Consider the following 16155-nt stretch of genomic DNA (forward strand, 5'->3'; position numbering starts at 1 on the left):
TTTTATCATAAATGGCTGTTGGATTTTGTCAAATGCTTTTTCTGCATCTATTGATATGATCATATGATTTTTATTTTTCATGTTGTTAATGTGGTGTATCATGTTAATTGATTTGCAGCCACAAAATTGCCACGGGGTTATGAAAGACAGTTTGGGAATATAATCAATAATGTTGTAAAGATTTTGTAGGGTGTCAGATGGGCACTTGTCTTATTAGGGAGACCCTTCATGGGCTGTGTAGATGCCTGACCACTGACTGTGCTGTACACCTGAAGCTGAATAATATTAAATGTCAACTATGATTTAATATATATATATATACATACACATATATATGTATATACATACATATATATCCTGTGACTATATATGTATATGTGGAGTACAGCATAAGGAATAGAGTCAATGGAATTGTAACAGCTATACCATGTCTGAGGGGTGATAGATTGGGGGAGGGGAGTTATCACTTTGTGAGGGGTGTAAATGTCTAACTATTACTGCTTTGTACACCTGAAACTACAAAAATAAAAAGCAAGGCTGCTTCTCCTTAAGAAGTGACAAGTGACATCTGCCTCTTGGCAATACTTCCTGCAATGCAGGTGTTTAGGAGCTCAACTTAATGGTAAGAACTCTGGGTTTTAAGTTGGAAGAGCTAGATATGAGTGTCTTGAGAGCCTATCAGAGTGAGTCATAAAGAGGAGGACAGGAGTGAGCTTTTAGACAACTAGATTCAGGTCCACAGAGACCCAGCTTCCCCCTCATCCGTGGAAACCTGGGTCTGCAGACCCCCTCACGGGCCTCGAGCCCAAGGCAAAGGCCCTCATAGCATCCCTTCTCTGGAGAACAAGGTCGCTGGAGCCAATGTGTCTTTTCTTTCCCAAACAGGGACAATAGTAAAAATGTTGAGACAGTGGGCTGCTCAGGGGTTCCACTGGTACTTGAATCAAAAATCATCCATTTTGTTAGCTTTGTTATTAGAGCTATGGGCAGCCACATAGCTCAGAACCTTCCCTCTGGCCATCCTCTTGGAGAAAGAAGCACTGCCCACCCAGGCCTCTGCTAAGATGAATGACAGGGCACAGAATCAACCCTTCATGTGAAAGAAGACTATTAACAATTTTTGCTCTGGCCTCCTTGTCAAGATGCATCGCTGCTCTTCTGCAATGGCCTTCCGAGAGGAGGCTGCTCTGTCATCCTGAGCCTTCTCAGTCTTGGAGTTTTACTATTATCTGCAGAACCGTTCAAGGAAACGGCCTTCTTCCCAGTTCTCTGTCCCACTTCCTAAGATAATGTCCCTTGGGCTCCAAAAAAGCCTGCTTCTGTCCAGAGATGTTATCGCATGGAGCCGCCTCAACTTGGCATCCCAACCCTCTCTTAATGGCCCTAAATAGTCTTTCAGCTTGAATCGGGATGGGGAATTGACCACCCCCATGCTACTCCTTTACTGACCTAGTCATACTCAAAATATTGTGGCCTATATTTTGCGAACAAAGCCAAATTCCTTTGCACATCACCGAGGCAGACAGAAAGCAGTGTAAGAGGAAATATAGTGGTATTTTTCCTGGTATGTGTTAAGAGCTAAAGCTGACAAGCAAACGTACTTAGAACATGTGTCCATTATGAAACTGACAGTTGATAGCAAGCATGGTTAGGTATTAGGTCATAGAGTCTAGAGATACAGGCATAGGCTTCAACTAAATGTTTCAAATGCCTTGGTTGTCATGTAGCTTATAGTCAAAGACTAAGAAAGATGTCAGAGGGTTGTAGCTTTGAGGACATGGAGTGAGGCAAGAGGTAAAATTGGAGAGGAGGCCAGGATCCACGTAATGACTTATCCACACAAGAATCACGAGAAGCTTTTGAAGCAGAGCAATGACACGATCAGCTTTGTGTTTTGACAAGATGACTGGCTGTAGTGTGGAAAATGGATTGGAGGAAGGACGGGAAGAGAGCAGTTAATGCACTATTGCAGTAGTTCCCACAAAAGACAACGGTGGAAGGCTCAGATCCAAGATGGTGACACAGGGGGCTCCTGAACTCACCTTCTCCCACAGACACAACAAACCTACAGCTGTATGTGGAACAATTCCCTCTGAAAATTAGATAAACTGCTCTCCACAACAAAGGATAAAAGGACCACATCAAGATAAGTAGGAGACACAGTCTCACAAAAAACAACAAAAACAAAAACCCCACCCCTGGTGGGACAATACACAATAAGGAGGGATCTCACTATACACACTTCTTCCAGAAAAATGAGGGGTTGGTGCCCCACATCAGGCAGTCCATCTCCTGGGATCTGCGCCAGACAGATGAGCCCCCAAGTGTCTGGCTTAGAAAACCAATGGGGCTGCCATCCAAGGGTCCCAAAGCACTATAGAAAAATAAGATTCCACTCTTAAGAGCTCATGTTTGGTCTAATTTGCCCCAAGACCCAGTGAAAACACAGCAGTTTGAAAAGTGCCTGGACTATGTGTGAAAGAGATTCATTTGCAAATCTAAAAGCATCAGATTATCAGATGCTCCTGGAGGGGCAGGGGATAGTCGAAATGCTCCCCAGAGATAGAGACACTGGTGGACACCATTATTGCACTCTCCACCTAACCTGCTAGCACAGGCAGATGAACTCTGATGTGGCACCCTCCCCCTTATTTGTTAGGACAGGCAGGGGTGAGCAGTTGTGACACTATCCCACTGCCTTGCTGAAGCTGGAGAGTGAGGGCATTTGCAGCACTTCCCTGGTCCTTGGCTGGGGCAGGCAAGCCCAAGGATTGTGGCATTCTCCTGCTCCCTGGCTAAAATCTGCAAGTGTGGCTTGCCTGCCTCTGGCTTGGCTTGGCAAATGTGAGAGGCCACAGTGTTCTTCCATTCCCAACCTAAAGCTGTATGCACACACGGACAAGGCACCCTCCTGCTGTGTTGCTGAAGCCTGCAGTCAGGGCCTTTCCCATTGCTTTTCTGAAGCAGGCGAGACTGCCCTACCCACTACACTCTCCAGCTGCCTTGCTAATGCCAGTGGGCAGGCACAATCCACACATGGGGTACCCCTTGATCATCTGGCCCTGGTGGACAAGGGGGCTGGTGCTCCTGGGACAATCACAAAAAAAAAGACAGTTCTTGGAAGGCCATCATGCTGAGGGCACCGCAGAGACAGCAGACTAAAATACAACCCCAGTCTTTTTGTGAAAAGGCCTGCTTACTTAGACTGGAGCTTCAGCCTGAGGGACAAGCTTTAAGTTTCCCACGTATCTACAGACTAAGGAGGCACACCCAGGGAACGTAAGCAGGGAGACACTACCCTTGCATGCTTCCTTGGCTTCACTATAGCTCAAAGAGACTTCCCAGAAAGGAGCTTATGCATTCATCTGGAGCCCCAATTTTTGCAAATGTCATCCAGGGGACACCTCCAGATCTCCTGATCTGGAGGCCAGTATGTATTATAATCGAAGCCTTACAGGACTGTATATATTTGCATACTCTGAAAGCTGCTGCGCGAGGTTCTGGCTTCCAATCTGCTTGAAACTAAGTGTTAAATGAGATTCTCCCCCTTGGAACATTGACAGGTCTTGGCACACCCTCAACAATGAGAGCATATCAAGAATAAACTAGGCTACTTAGACAATCACACAGGTTCAAGAAACAACCAAGAGCTATGACAGGTTGAACAAAAAAGATCATTACCTACACGAGGCAAGACAATTTTACCATTTACTAAGACTTAGTCTTCAAGACTAAGAGATGTGATCTTTTTTTAAAAAAAACAAACAAAAAAACAACAAAAAACAAAAAGAAAGAAAGAAAAGAAACAAATACAGAGTTCAGCAAAATGAGGAAATAGAGAAACATGTTCCAAACAAAAGAACAAGACAAAACCCAGAAAAAAAACATAATGATACAGAGATAAGTAATCTACTTCTAGTTATAAAATAAATAAGTCATGGGGATGTAATGCGCCGCATGGGAAATATACTCAGTAGCGTTGTATGAACTTTATAAGGTGACAGATGGTAACTACTTACCGTGGTGATCATTTCACAATGAATAGAAATGTCAAATCTCTATGTTGTACACCTGAAACTTTTATAATATTGTATGTCAATTATACCTCAAAAAAAAAAGACATTGGTGGCTTGGAATAAGAGGTGGCAATGAAAGTGGAGAAAAGTAGACAAAGCTAAGACACTTTAACAGATACAAATAGCAGTTCTTGGAGACCCAATAAATATGGGGACTAAGAGAGATGAAGGAATTAAAGATGATTTACTGGTTTCCAAGCAACGTGGTGAGTGACGATACCATTTACTAAGACTGGGAATACTTGAAAAAAGAGCAGATTTGGGAGAAATTAAATTCAGTTCTAAACATGATTGGTTGGAGGGACCTAAGCACCCTCTATGAAGACATGACCAGCAGGCTATTGGATAAATGTGAGTGGACTTACATCTAACTCTGAAGCAGGGAAGAAACATGCTTGCCTAGGGAGAGAGTGCACAATGAGAAGAGGAGCTTGATGTCTGGTTAGACAAAGAGGAGGCACTGGCAAATGGATGTGAGACCAAGAGGATTACTTGGGGGGCCCCTGAGGTCTTAGGATCAGCAGATATTAAAAGAACAGAGTAATAGGCCCCAAACTTTCAAAATGACATAGGACTACTCTTGCTGGAAAATGAAACCACTGACTTTTATTATAAGATCCAGGATTCCATGCATGGTTACAACATAAAGATATGCTAAATGAAAAAAGCAGATGATGAAATAATCTGTATGTGATGGAGTCCAAGCAGGAGCTGAAACAGGGTGACTATTTTGTTCATTCTCACTGTCTTGTTTTAAAAGGCTGAAAAACTTGACCGTCACTTTGACATTGGTATGTGGTAGCCTTATTGTTCTCAGAAACCTTTCTAATCACAGAAGGGTCACACCCAGCTGCTGCTGAGGCCTAACATGCTTACATGCCAGAGAACTGATACACAATCTGGTTTTGCAACCTCCGGGCCAAGAAGTTGGATTTGGACCAGAATTTATTGGATTACTTCAGATTTTTAGGGGTTTTTCTCCCCTCCTTGGTTAACATTTGAATCTAATAAAAAAAAATCTCAAACTCCACAATATTAAAAAAAAAAGCAATAAACCAAATCAAATAAGTGAGTTGAATGTTGAAATAATATTCAACTCAGCTCTTTTGTCAGCAAAGCAGCATCATTACCTGAGGATAGGCCTTTCCCTTTCTGCAAGCTGTTTTTATAAGTAATACTGCCACCTAGCAGTCTTCTGGCAAATCACCCTCCTAATATATAGAAAAGGAGTCCTAGATAGCCACATTTTAGGTTTGTCTGGGATTGACTGTATTTGAGTTGAACTTGAATAAAACTTGAAATATGAATTTAACTACCTTTGAGAAATACCTTTTCCACAGGTATAGGTCTTGAAACCATTGTCTGGCAAACATCAGGCTATTGTAAGCAATTCAGCCTAGATGAAAATAATGTTAAAAGGTAAAACACCTGCTTTGTAAAACTTCAGTACATTTGTAACAGATACAAACCCTCGCGGGTATCTTCTCGGGGAAAGAAGATCAATATTTTTGTTGCAGGTGGGTAAAAATAGAGTGTGGGTGATCACTTTCAAAGCGGGACAGCTTTTTGACCAGAGAACATGTACACTTAAGGAATCATATACGTCCATTGGAAACCTAAGTGACATTTTCATTCATGTCAGGAGCTTCAATTACAAATCAAGCCAAAGTTGCTTCTGAAGAAAGATGAAATGCTGCATGATAAACTTAAATATTTAAGAGGGTAGACCTCATGTTAAGTGTTCTTACTACCATAAAATAAAATAAATGAAATAAGAAAACAACAAAAATTACACATTTTGTGTTTTCACAATAAAACATATCTAACATTTATTGAGTACTTTCTATTTGCTCTAAACACACTGTTATGTTCCCTACACAACCCTCTAGGAAGCTATCACTGTTGCCAGTAACTCCTATTGACACAGAAGGAACTGAGCTGTGGGGATATAACAAGGGATGTAAGTATTGGAGCTGGGAATAAAAACCCAAATAGTCTGATTTCAGAACCTGAGCTCTTACCTGCCAGGTTAGAATATTTCTCTGTTGTGCTGAAAGGTATGTGGAAGCAAGTATATGCCAGATTTTCCCCAGGTTGGAAGATTCGTTAACAGAATAGAGGAAGTTTCTGTTTTCTAGTTGAGTTGTTTTGTAAATGACATGAAAAAAATGTTCTCAACTTGGTCATAGTGGCATTTGTCTTGTCTCTTGTTTTATTACAAACTACTTAAAATTATAAGAATTTTATTCCTTGAATCATTTTAAACTTTACCATGGGCCCTCTGTTCAATGTCTATTGGTTAACTAGATATGCCACCTCTCAGTGACATTTCACTTTTTGATATCTTGAGAGAGCATTTCCGTGTTATTGTTACTGCTCTGCGTTTAGCTGTCCTGTCTGCTTTCACTAAGGAATATGCACATTATACTCTGAGGAAATTACCTATGTAAACATTTCTCTGAAGATAATTTGAATGCACGAGTACACATGGCTCATGCTATAGGAGACCAGTACTTCTCAAAGTTTAAGGTGCATTCAAATCACCTAGGAATCTTGTAAAAATGCAGGACCTGAGATTCTGCATCTTTAACAAGCTTTCACGTAAAGCTGATGGTGCTAGTCCATGGCCCACAATTTAAGTACTAAAGGTACTCAAAACTACCCAGTTTTTCTTGGGTCTAGAAAGAAAATCTGGTTTGATTCCAAAGTCAGGGAAAAAAATTCTTCCCCAAATTTTCTCATTTTCACTGTTTTTATATATCTTATCATAAAATTCAGGTTTGCCATAAATCAATTTGTATGTTTTTATGTTTGCAAACAAAGGTATCTATAAAAACTATTTAACAACTAAATGTTTCCATGTGGGACTTACATCTATTTGTTCAAAATATTTTTCTTCTTGACTTCCAAGTTTTTGAAATTCATATCCCTCCTACAAATGAGATCATGGAGTCGTACTTGAAACTTCTAGAATCATCTGGGTATCAGAGATCTGTGCAATCTCTAATCCCATCTTGGGGCATGCAGGTGTAAATTTCTTTGGTCAGATGCAACTAAATCCAGAACTCTGGGCATTAAAAGGAGCAAAATCAAATTTTAGAATTGCTTTGGAATTAGTTCCTTGACCTGGAAGCCCTATTTTAATAAGAGCCCATAGGACCTAGATTTATTCAGGTCCTATTTCAGGTGCCTTTGCCCCTACACTCTTTCTGGTATTGTCAGCATCTCTCATTTTGTTCCAACAGGGACATGCATAGTACACATAATAGAGGCAAAAGACACCTGGGTGCCAAGATCAAATTGTAAAAGAGTGACATGAAAGTGACATAGTCTGATATGGACCATTTTCAAAAAAAAATAAAAAAAGAAATTTTGTTGCCTGCTAATTCAATATAACTGACCAGAATGCTGTTATGCAGTCTGGGTATGAATTAATGGACAATAGTGCCTAGGACAAACAAAGTAATGGCTTCCTCTACTTTGTGTTGGCAAAGCCATACTTGGGATAGTATGGTATTTGGATGTATGTGCATGCCGGTGTGTGTGTGTGTGTGTGTGTGTGTGTGTGTGTGTGTCTGAGAGAAGTTATGGGAAAGCAGAAGAAAGGCCAGTCATGATTTAGGACAATGAAAAAGATCAACAGGTTTCAAAAAGGTAAACCAAATGGTGGTTTATATTTTTGAAAATAAGTTATGAAAAAGATGGTGAGAGAGCTTCAAATTGTGTTATAAGTTAAAAAAGCATAGGATATTTACCCCTGAAGTGCGTTAGTAATACCTATGGAAGCTTCAAAATAATGAATGTGAAGTATAATTTAACATAGATACAGTTACAGGTAGAGTACAGATAAGGAATAGGGTGAGTGGAACTGTAACAGCTGTATACGATGTCAGGGGGGTAGTAGATTAGGGGCACGGGGTTATCACTTTGTGAGGGGTATAAATGTCTAACTATTACATTGTTTTGTACACCTGAAACTAATAATAATGATAAAAAAGACCTATTGAGGATGGATGGATGGATGGATGGATGGACGGATGGTTAGGCTATCTATTGAATTCATTCTATGTGCTATGCACTCTGCTGAGAACTCTACATATACTAGATGATTTTATTATCCAAACAATCCTTTAAAATTATCATCCTCATGTGAAAACCGGTAAATATGAGGCATAGATAAGTTAAGTGACCTGTCCAAAGTCATTGGCTAGGTGACGCCATAGTTTGTGCTCATAACCTCTAGTTTATAATCCTGTGTGACAGACAGTCAGAGAGGTTCACTGCTCAGATCTCCCTTAAAGAAATAACTTGCTGGCCAGCTGTGAGAAGTATGGTTAGCCGACAGACAGCCTACAGATGTTAACACCCTCAGGACCTGTCTCTGATTCTACCAGAGACCATGATGTTTCTGAGAGGCACCGATAGCAGGGCCTGGACACCTCTGCCCATTGTGGGGCTCCCTTAATAGTCTTTTTTCAGGAGTTTCCCACTGAGTTGCCAGCATTGCAACCCAAGGTGCTCCCTACCCACTCCTGCCTCCTCCCCCTTTTATCTATCACAGGAGTTATTCTGAAAAACAGCAACAAAAACACAAAACTTCTTTTACTCCATCATCCATCTCAGCCTCCGCTTCCTGAGGGATCCAACTGTCTTCAAACATTTGGAGAGCTACCATATGAAAGAGCACTTAAAATTGTTTTCACATGATAATCAGAGGTTGATTAGGATAAAGTGACTGAACAATTAGGAAAGCAGCTTTCACATACACGTAAGGAAGAATTTTTTTAATGACTAGAATTGCCCAAACAATAGAACAGGCTGCCTAAAGACTGATGAGTTCTATGTCCCTACAGTCATTCAGGCCAACCAGAGAACTGCTTGTTGTAAGAAGGTTGTGTGACATGAACGCATCCCCATGGCCATTCACACTGGAACACCTAAGATGCTAAACATCCCCAATGCTAATTGAGTAGCACAAATCAAATTCTTGAGAAAGTCACACCAAAAAGGCCACACCTCTGACTTTTCAGTGATTTAATGCATCTGGTTTCATACATGCACACTTGTATACTCCCAGGACAGCCCAGTAGTAAGTTAAGCCAGACCAGCCATTGTCCACATAGCCTTTTTAAATCAAAGAGCTCCTAACAAGTGGAGTGGAGGCTGTGGCTTGATTGTCCCCATGAGTTATTTGGCTGGATCAAAACCAAACTGCACATACGCTTTGTTAAACAAACTGCAATATGGGTACAGCATCTGATGATATTCTAAGGACATCTCTCACTGACACCTGGATCTCCAGCTCAATAACTTGCATGTCGGAGCCAGCAAGATTCACTTCCTCAAAGCCATTGCCTTCCTCTTTCATCAAGACACCATGAAGGGGACACATATTTGCCCCTTCCAGGATTTCCATGATGATCAGACTTCATAAGTAGTCATATATTTCAGATAGGAAAATAAGAGATGGGAAAGTCTGGTAGAAAAACAGCAAGCTGGGCAGCACAGGGATCTGTATATAAAGAGACATGTATTAGATATGCAGATATTTACTGAGCACCTACCAAAGGCAGTTCCCTGACAGTCTCCCTAATTTCACTGAGTGTATATTCAGATGCCATGGAGAAAGCCTGCTGGCCAGAAGCAATCAAAGCCACAATCACTGGTAGGGATCCCAGAGAGAGTGCCGTGGAGCCTCCAAATGGATGTCTTTTCCCTCTCTTCCCATCCCCAAATTCCTGCAGCATCCCTGCCACTTAGAGTCTACATTTTCAAGAAACATTTTATTACACTAATAGTGCGCTGAAGCAAATTCATAAAATTTGCAAGAGGAGTTAAAAAAAAGCAAGCTCAGCAATATTTGGGTTTTTTTTTTAAACAGATGAGGCAGCTGACCTACTGAAGACAAAAGCAGGGGGAGGGCCCTTACTGGTGTAAATAAATAGGAGTCTGTGCTGAGAACCCACAGTTTAGACTCAGAGCTGAAGTCTGAACTCCACCTTCAGGCAGAATGAGGTTCATCCTGGGATCTCTGCTTCTCATGCTGCTGGTTAGCAGCCTCTGTCCAGTGCATGGTGAGAACTTTCACTTAATGTCGTCATTGTCCTTTGAACAGAAATGGTCTTCGGACATTTCCATTTTCTTTTTCAATTAGAAAATGGAATGAAATATGACTTAAGGAGAAAAAGTGCTCTCTGCTCCTAGATTTCTAAAAGTAAGGTGCTTAAGGATTTAACTCTTGCAGCTGGAAGCATTTATTAGGTTGGTGCAAAAGTAATTGCAGTTTAAAAGGTTGAAAATAATTGCAAAAACCGCAATTACTTTTGCACCCACCTAATCTATTGTTATGATTGTTAGCCAGGGAAGAAGAGATACTGGAAGTGCAGCGCCCACGTGACTTATGCTTCGTGTGTCTATTCCTGGCCCTTTCCAGATTCAGCTGTGCTATAATGAATTTTTTCCATGTATCTCTTCTTCGTTCTGCCGGCCTGTGCTACCCCGTCTGACCAAACCCTTCACAGGGTGTCAAGATTATTGACCTCAATGCACGGGTCTCCTGCAGGGAACATCTGGTACAATTCTGTATGCTTAGCTCTGGCATGAGCCTTTGTAAGGACAACAGGGGTACTTAAGTACATGCTTTCTGCAAAGAAGCAGACTTACAAGTCTAAATGGGAAGGCTATCTGTGTGGAAATAGATAAATATCTGGTTGATGTGGCAAGTTATTCTATAGCTACAGGAATCAGATGCTTGTGCAGAATGATACACTCGGCTCAGGTTTGGAGGTTTCGAGGACACATTTTTGTTCTTAAAAGGCAGGGCCTAGTTTTTTCAATTGTTATTTTGCTTCACATGTCATCTTCATCCTTCAAGACTCTCATTTCTGTCCTCCTCCATGAAGCTCTTCCATTGCTCCTGGCAAAACCTTCTGCCCCCTCATGCAATTTGGACCTTGGGTAAACTACAACATTCTGTGGTATTTTAGTTTTTGCTCATTTGTTTCCTCCACTAAACTGTAAATGCCTTGAGAGCTTAGTCCCTTATATCTGGAAGGAACTGTTGTTAAAGAGGGTAGAAGTCATTAAAATGCATGAGATGGGTTACTTATAGGACTTGGTTAGTACAATAACTTTGGTTGTTGGATAAAAATTGTCTTGGATTTTTATTATTGGCCTTTGTTTGGTAATGATTTGCACCTAAGTTGGAGGATTAATGTATTAAACAAGAACAAAAAATATTTTCCATGGTATTTCTTCTCAGAGAGATTGATGGGGTGGAGGGAGGGGAGAGTGATAAGAGAGAATTGTTACAGCTTGTTATTCTTCCAGGGACTCTGCGGTGAGTTCTTGTCCTTGGCTTTTGTGTGTTGGGAGTGAAGATCAGTTGATTTTATATTGCATTAATTGTAACTGAGTTGTTAAGTCCCCATAGTGCTGGTTCTCAGATTTTATTATATGGTCAATTACCTGCATACCAATATAATTCTATCGCAAATTTCAGTAGGAGTTGTGTTTTTAAAAAGTTAATTTTATTGTTAAGGTTTTGGTAGAAAATATTTGAGAATAAGCCAAGACAAGCAGAAATGAACATGCTGAAGGCATATGGGTGGAAAAAACAACTTGAGAATTTTAAATCTTCAAATGCACTGTATGAAAGATTAGCAGTTAAGTTCTAGTTATGAATTATATGCCAAAGGGATTAAAATAACCGATTCTGTGTTTACAGGTATTCTAGAGATCCATAACACAAACTTAAAGTGCCAATGCAAGCAAACGACTTCAGCCTTCATCAAAGTCCGCTTCATTTCAAGGATTGATATGAGACCCCGTGGGAATGGTTGTCCTAACACAGAAATCATGTAAGTTGCAAGAAAAAATATATGTGATTCCGTTCTCCCAGTGAAAATCATCTCCTATGTTGCCACATAGTATTCTTACTCAAACATCTCAAAGTGATTTATTTTGAGCATCGCTAACAATTTTCAAACTAATAATGAGAATCAGCAATGTTTGTTAAGTTATTATTATGCAGTGCCCCTGAGCTAAGTGTTTTATGCACATTCACTCATTTTATGTCTTCCACAGCCCTGTTAAGGTATGTCTATTGTTATGATTCCTGTACAGATACAGAAATTGAGGCTTGGGGAGGTTAACTAACTGTCCTAGGTGTATCACTCCAAAGGGACAGAGCCAGGACTGCACCCACGTTTTCCCCATTCTCAGGCCCATTCTCGTAGCCACCAAATTCCAACTGCCAACAGAAGCAGACACTTTGTTTCCCACAAAATTAAAGAGCAAGAAAATAAGATCTACAACAGTTCTTTGTTTGAAGGTCTATTTTATGGAAATGTCCTTTAGCTTTAGGGTCTATCAACTTTGATCCCCATAACTCTAAATAAAGATTTAAGCTAAAGGGTCAGTAGTAGCTGCAATATATTTTTTTAAGTTTTAAAAAATTTATTCATTCAACGTTTAAGAGAACTAAAATGTACTAACATTTCAAAAACATGAGCGTTAACAATTTAGTACTAACGTGTAATGATATATTTCAGCACTTATACCCTCTATTAAAATTAATAGCTAGTTTCTTTTATTGAAATATGACCCCTTGCCTCTGTACTCCCTTTTCTGTACTTCCAGAGAAATCTGTGGATATTTCTACCACAGCATTTTCCATGGCACATCAAATGAGACTTTAGACGCTGCATGTAAAGCCTTTGCTACAGTGCCTGGTACAATAGTAAATGTTAGCTACAATTATTATAGCACCATTATGTGGAAACAATCAGGCTTTTTATTTTTTTCCCCTCCTCTTTCACTCCTGCCAGAAAATAAGCTCTTTATAGATGTGGCTCAAATATTATTTATTCCTCTATTTGCAATGCTTTATCCCTTACCCGGTATATAGTAGAGGCTCAATAAATATTGGATCATTGCATTGAATATTTTAAATGGAGCCTATAGACCTTTTGCATCTAACTACTTAGAACTTTGATTTCTCCTTCTTGGATGTATCTTTAATGAACCAAGCACCCACAACGCCTTGAAGTATTATGCATAGCAACTTCCTAGGACTTTGCTGACTTTGCTTTCATTTAGACTTGTGAAATGTTTGTAAACAGCTCACTTTTTGTTAGTTCCATTTTGATGTCAATGCTTTGGGCCTCAGACTAGTTGTATTCCACTTGTAAGAAAGAAATGTGTGATATAAAAATGTATATGCAATTTTTCATTAAAAAGGCATTATACTTTAACTAATATCTTTGCCAATGAAAGTTCTAACTAAACCACAATAATTGTCCTTAACTCAGAGGTGTGAGGTCTACCCATGACCTATTTGGGAGAAGTTACTCTGTGCAGAAAACTGAGACTCCTTTCTTTTCATTACATTTCCTCTATCATGAGTTAAAGCTCTCACCTTTCAACCAGGGAAAGTAATGCACCTTAATTTTCTCTGCTCTAACTTCAACCATTTTGAAGTGACAAAAATTTAATTTTGTATCTGCTCACCAAATTCTGTATTACTGACTTACCAGATATAGAAACGAAAGATGCAGATGATTATGAGAAAGTCATACCAGTCAGGGGTCAAAACATTATGAGTCCAGATGATCCATTATGAGTCCAGATGATCTGTTTTCATCATGAACACAGAACCCAAATTGGAAGGCTCTGCCCAGGAACTCAAATGTTCTATGACCTCTGACCTCTTAAGATTCACGGAACAAGCGTGGAGTTTCAAAGCTAGCTAGATGGATCCTTGCTGTTTGTCCTTTTATAGCTAAGACAAATGACACATTTAGAAATTGTGCTTTGTTTGAGGTCATGCCAATAAAGAGCAGAGTCTCCCAGTTTGCTATTACCTGGGAGACCTCACTTCTTCCACTGCAGGTAAAACTTTGACTATCATGCCTGGCAGCTGATAACCATTCAGATCATGTCCATAGAAAACTGTGGCTAAAAGTGTGTAGGTTTTGGAGTCAGATAACTTTCATTTGAATCCTGCTCTATCATGCATTTATTGTGCAATCTTAGAAAAGTTATTTAAACTCGCTAAGCCTCAAGCCTTCAGGTGAGGAAATAATAGTTTCTGTAGCGCAAGATTTTTGTGAGATTAATGGCGATATTTCACGCTACCTGCTGAGTACAATGCCTAGCACATTGTAAGTGTTTGATCAACATCAGCCATTAATTATTGTTGCTGCTCTTTTTATTGTTTAATTTCTTAGCACAGTGAAAGCGTCACTAACTGGTGGTTCAACCAAATGCAGATGTCACTCAGATCAATCAGCTCTGGAATCTCTCCCACATTAAATGTCATTGAATTTTTTTTCAAATAAAAGGACCCCAAGAGAGTGTGTTTTATAGTCTATTTTGTTCTCCCAAGCTCAATGGTCAAACACCTTTAAAAGATATTGTGACATAGCTTTAGAAGTGAGCCAACCTTGGAGTCAGTTATTTGGTCTGTCTCCAACTCATATAAAAGTTGTCAACAACGCAGTAACCTGACTTGTGAGATTCTGTCAGCTTTATATTCAGCTCTACCAGTTCACCCATGTGAGTCTGCAAATGATGTTTTTCTTATTCCTCAGGCCTCATGCTACAAATCACCTACTCCAGATCTAAAACGGCTTACCTCCAATTTTGCTTGATCTGGGAATAATTATTTTTATATTCAATTACTTCCTTAAGTGCAAGATTGTCTAAAATTTAACAGTGCTTTATTTTTACTTGTGTTTTGCTCCAGAGTCACATTGAAGAACAAGTCAACTATATGCGCGGATCCTACATCTGACTGGGCAAAACGAGTTATGAAATTATGGAAGTAAGTCAGGCATACAAAGGGTTTTCCGATTCTAATTTGTACTGAAGGGGTTCCCTTTCCTGGGCAATCAAAATGGGGGCCATTTTTTAATTTATGAGAAATTTCTAAGACAAATGCCAATTCTTCACTATTATTACCTATCATACAGAGATGGGGTGACTCAGTCTAACAGCTCAGTAAACTAAACTGGAAGGCAGTATTCACAATATTCCTTGCTTAATATGTCCAGGAGAAAGCCACAGTTTATGGTCTTCTTTAAGCATGACTCTTGTTTTTGTTTTTGTTTCAGAAAAAGAAAAATGAATCTTTGATTTCACCAGCTGCAGCTAAGGCACAGAAGGCCTGATGCCAAAATACCTGCTAAGGACACCTGCATTCCCCCTTAGACCCGCTATGGGTTTAGTTTTGTGTTCTGTTGAATCTTTTCCAAGAAAAAGAGCTTCCACGTACATGCAAGCGTGAGAATACATGGAAAAATCACCCTGTGGAGACTGATAGAGCAAATTTGAACTTTTTTCGAATACAGGACCCTATATACTTGGAATTTGCATTTTATTCATCAGGGAGGAAAATTTCTTTGAGTATAGTTACTTAGTAATTAATCATATAAGCTTATTTTGATAATATGCCTATTGTTTAATGCTAACTTGTCTTCAAAAAAATAAGGAAATGAGAATTTAAACCTCAAATCTGAACATCTGGCTTGAATTAAGAAAGAAATGATGGAATGTATTTTAATCATTTTACACCCTGAGAAAAGCAGGCTTCCACAAGAGATTCAAAAAGCTGCCTGGGAAACCCATGGAACTTCATCAGCCTGTCAAGAGACAGAAAAGTCCACATAATAGACATCCTCCTTTTGAAAGCTCACTATTGACAGGAATGGGGGTCCTTTTTATACTCTTAAGGAGTTTCTTTGTAAGACGTATTGTCACAGATAAAAACTAATAACATTTAAGGATCCCCAGACTTAAATTCATAGAATATTCAGGAAAAGACTTTAAAGGGTGATATTCAGATGTGTTCTTTTATAAGTTTGCTCTGACAAATTTTTTTACTCACATCTTTTGCATAGATTTTGTTGTTGTTGGTCATAGATTTTGATTTTGTTGTTGTTGGTCTCTGGTATCCAATTCTGTAATGCTTCTTGTTAATCTAATGCTATTCAATAAACATGAGCAATATTTGACTTAATTATGAGCAATTCATTCTTAATGGATTATTTCCTCAAATTTAGACATGACAATCTCTACT

At 39.5% G+C, this 16155-nt stretch overlaps 1 protein-coding gene across 1 annotated transcript; it reads left to right on the plus strand.

The window, feature by feature from the left end:
• The first annotated feature begins 10051 nt into the window (after window positions 1-10051).
• On the plus strand, window positions 10052-15985 carry CXCL13 (C-X-C motif chemokine ligand 13). The gene is made up of 4 exons (XM_081047777.1): window positions 10052-10150; window positions 11803-11935; window positions 14824-14901; window positions 15191-15985. Exons 1-4 carry the CDS (start codon window positions 10087-10089, stop codon window positions 15210-15212), a joined length of 297 nt encoding a protein of 98 aa, XP_080903903.1. The 5' UTR covers window positions 10052-10086; the 3' UTR covers window positions 15213-15985.
• Window positions 15986-16155: the final 170 nt, after the last annotated feature.

Source organism: Rhinolophus hipposideros, assembly GCF_964194185.1.
Source record: "Rhinolophus hipposideros genome assembly, chromosome: 1".
Classification (NCBI taxonomy): Eukaryota; Metazoa; Chordata; class Mammalia; order Chiroptera; family Rhinolophidae; genus Rhinolophus; species Rhinolophus hipposideros.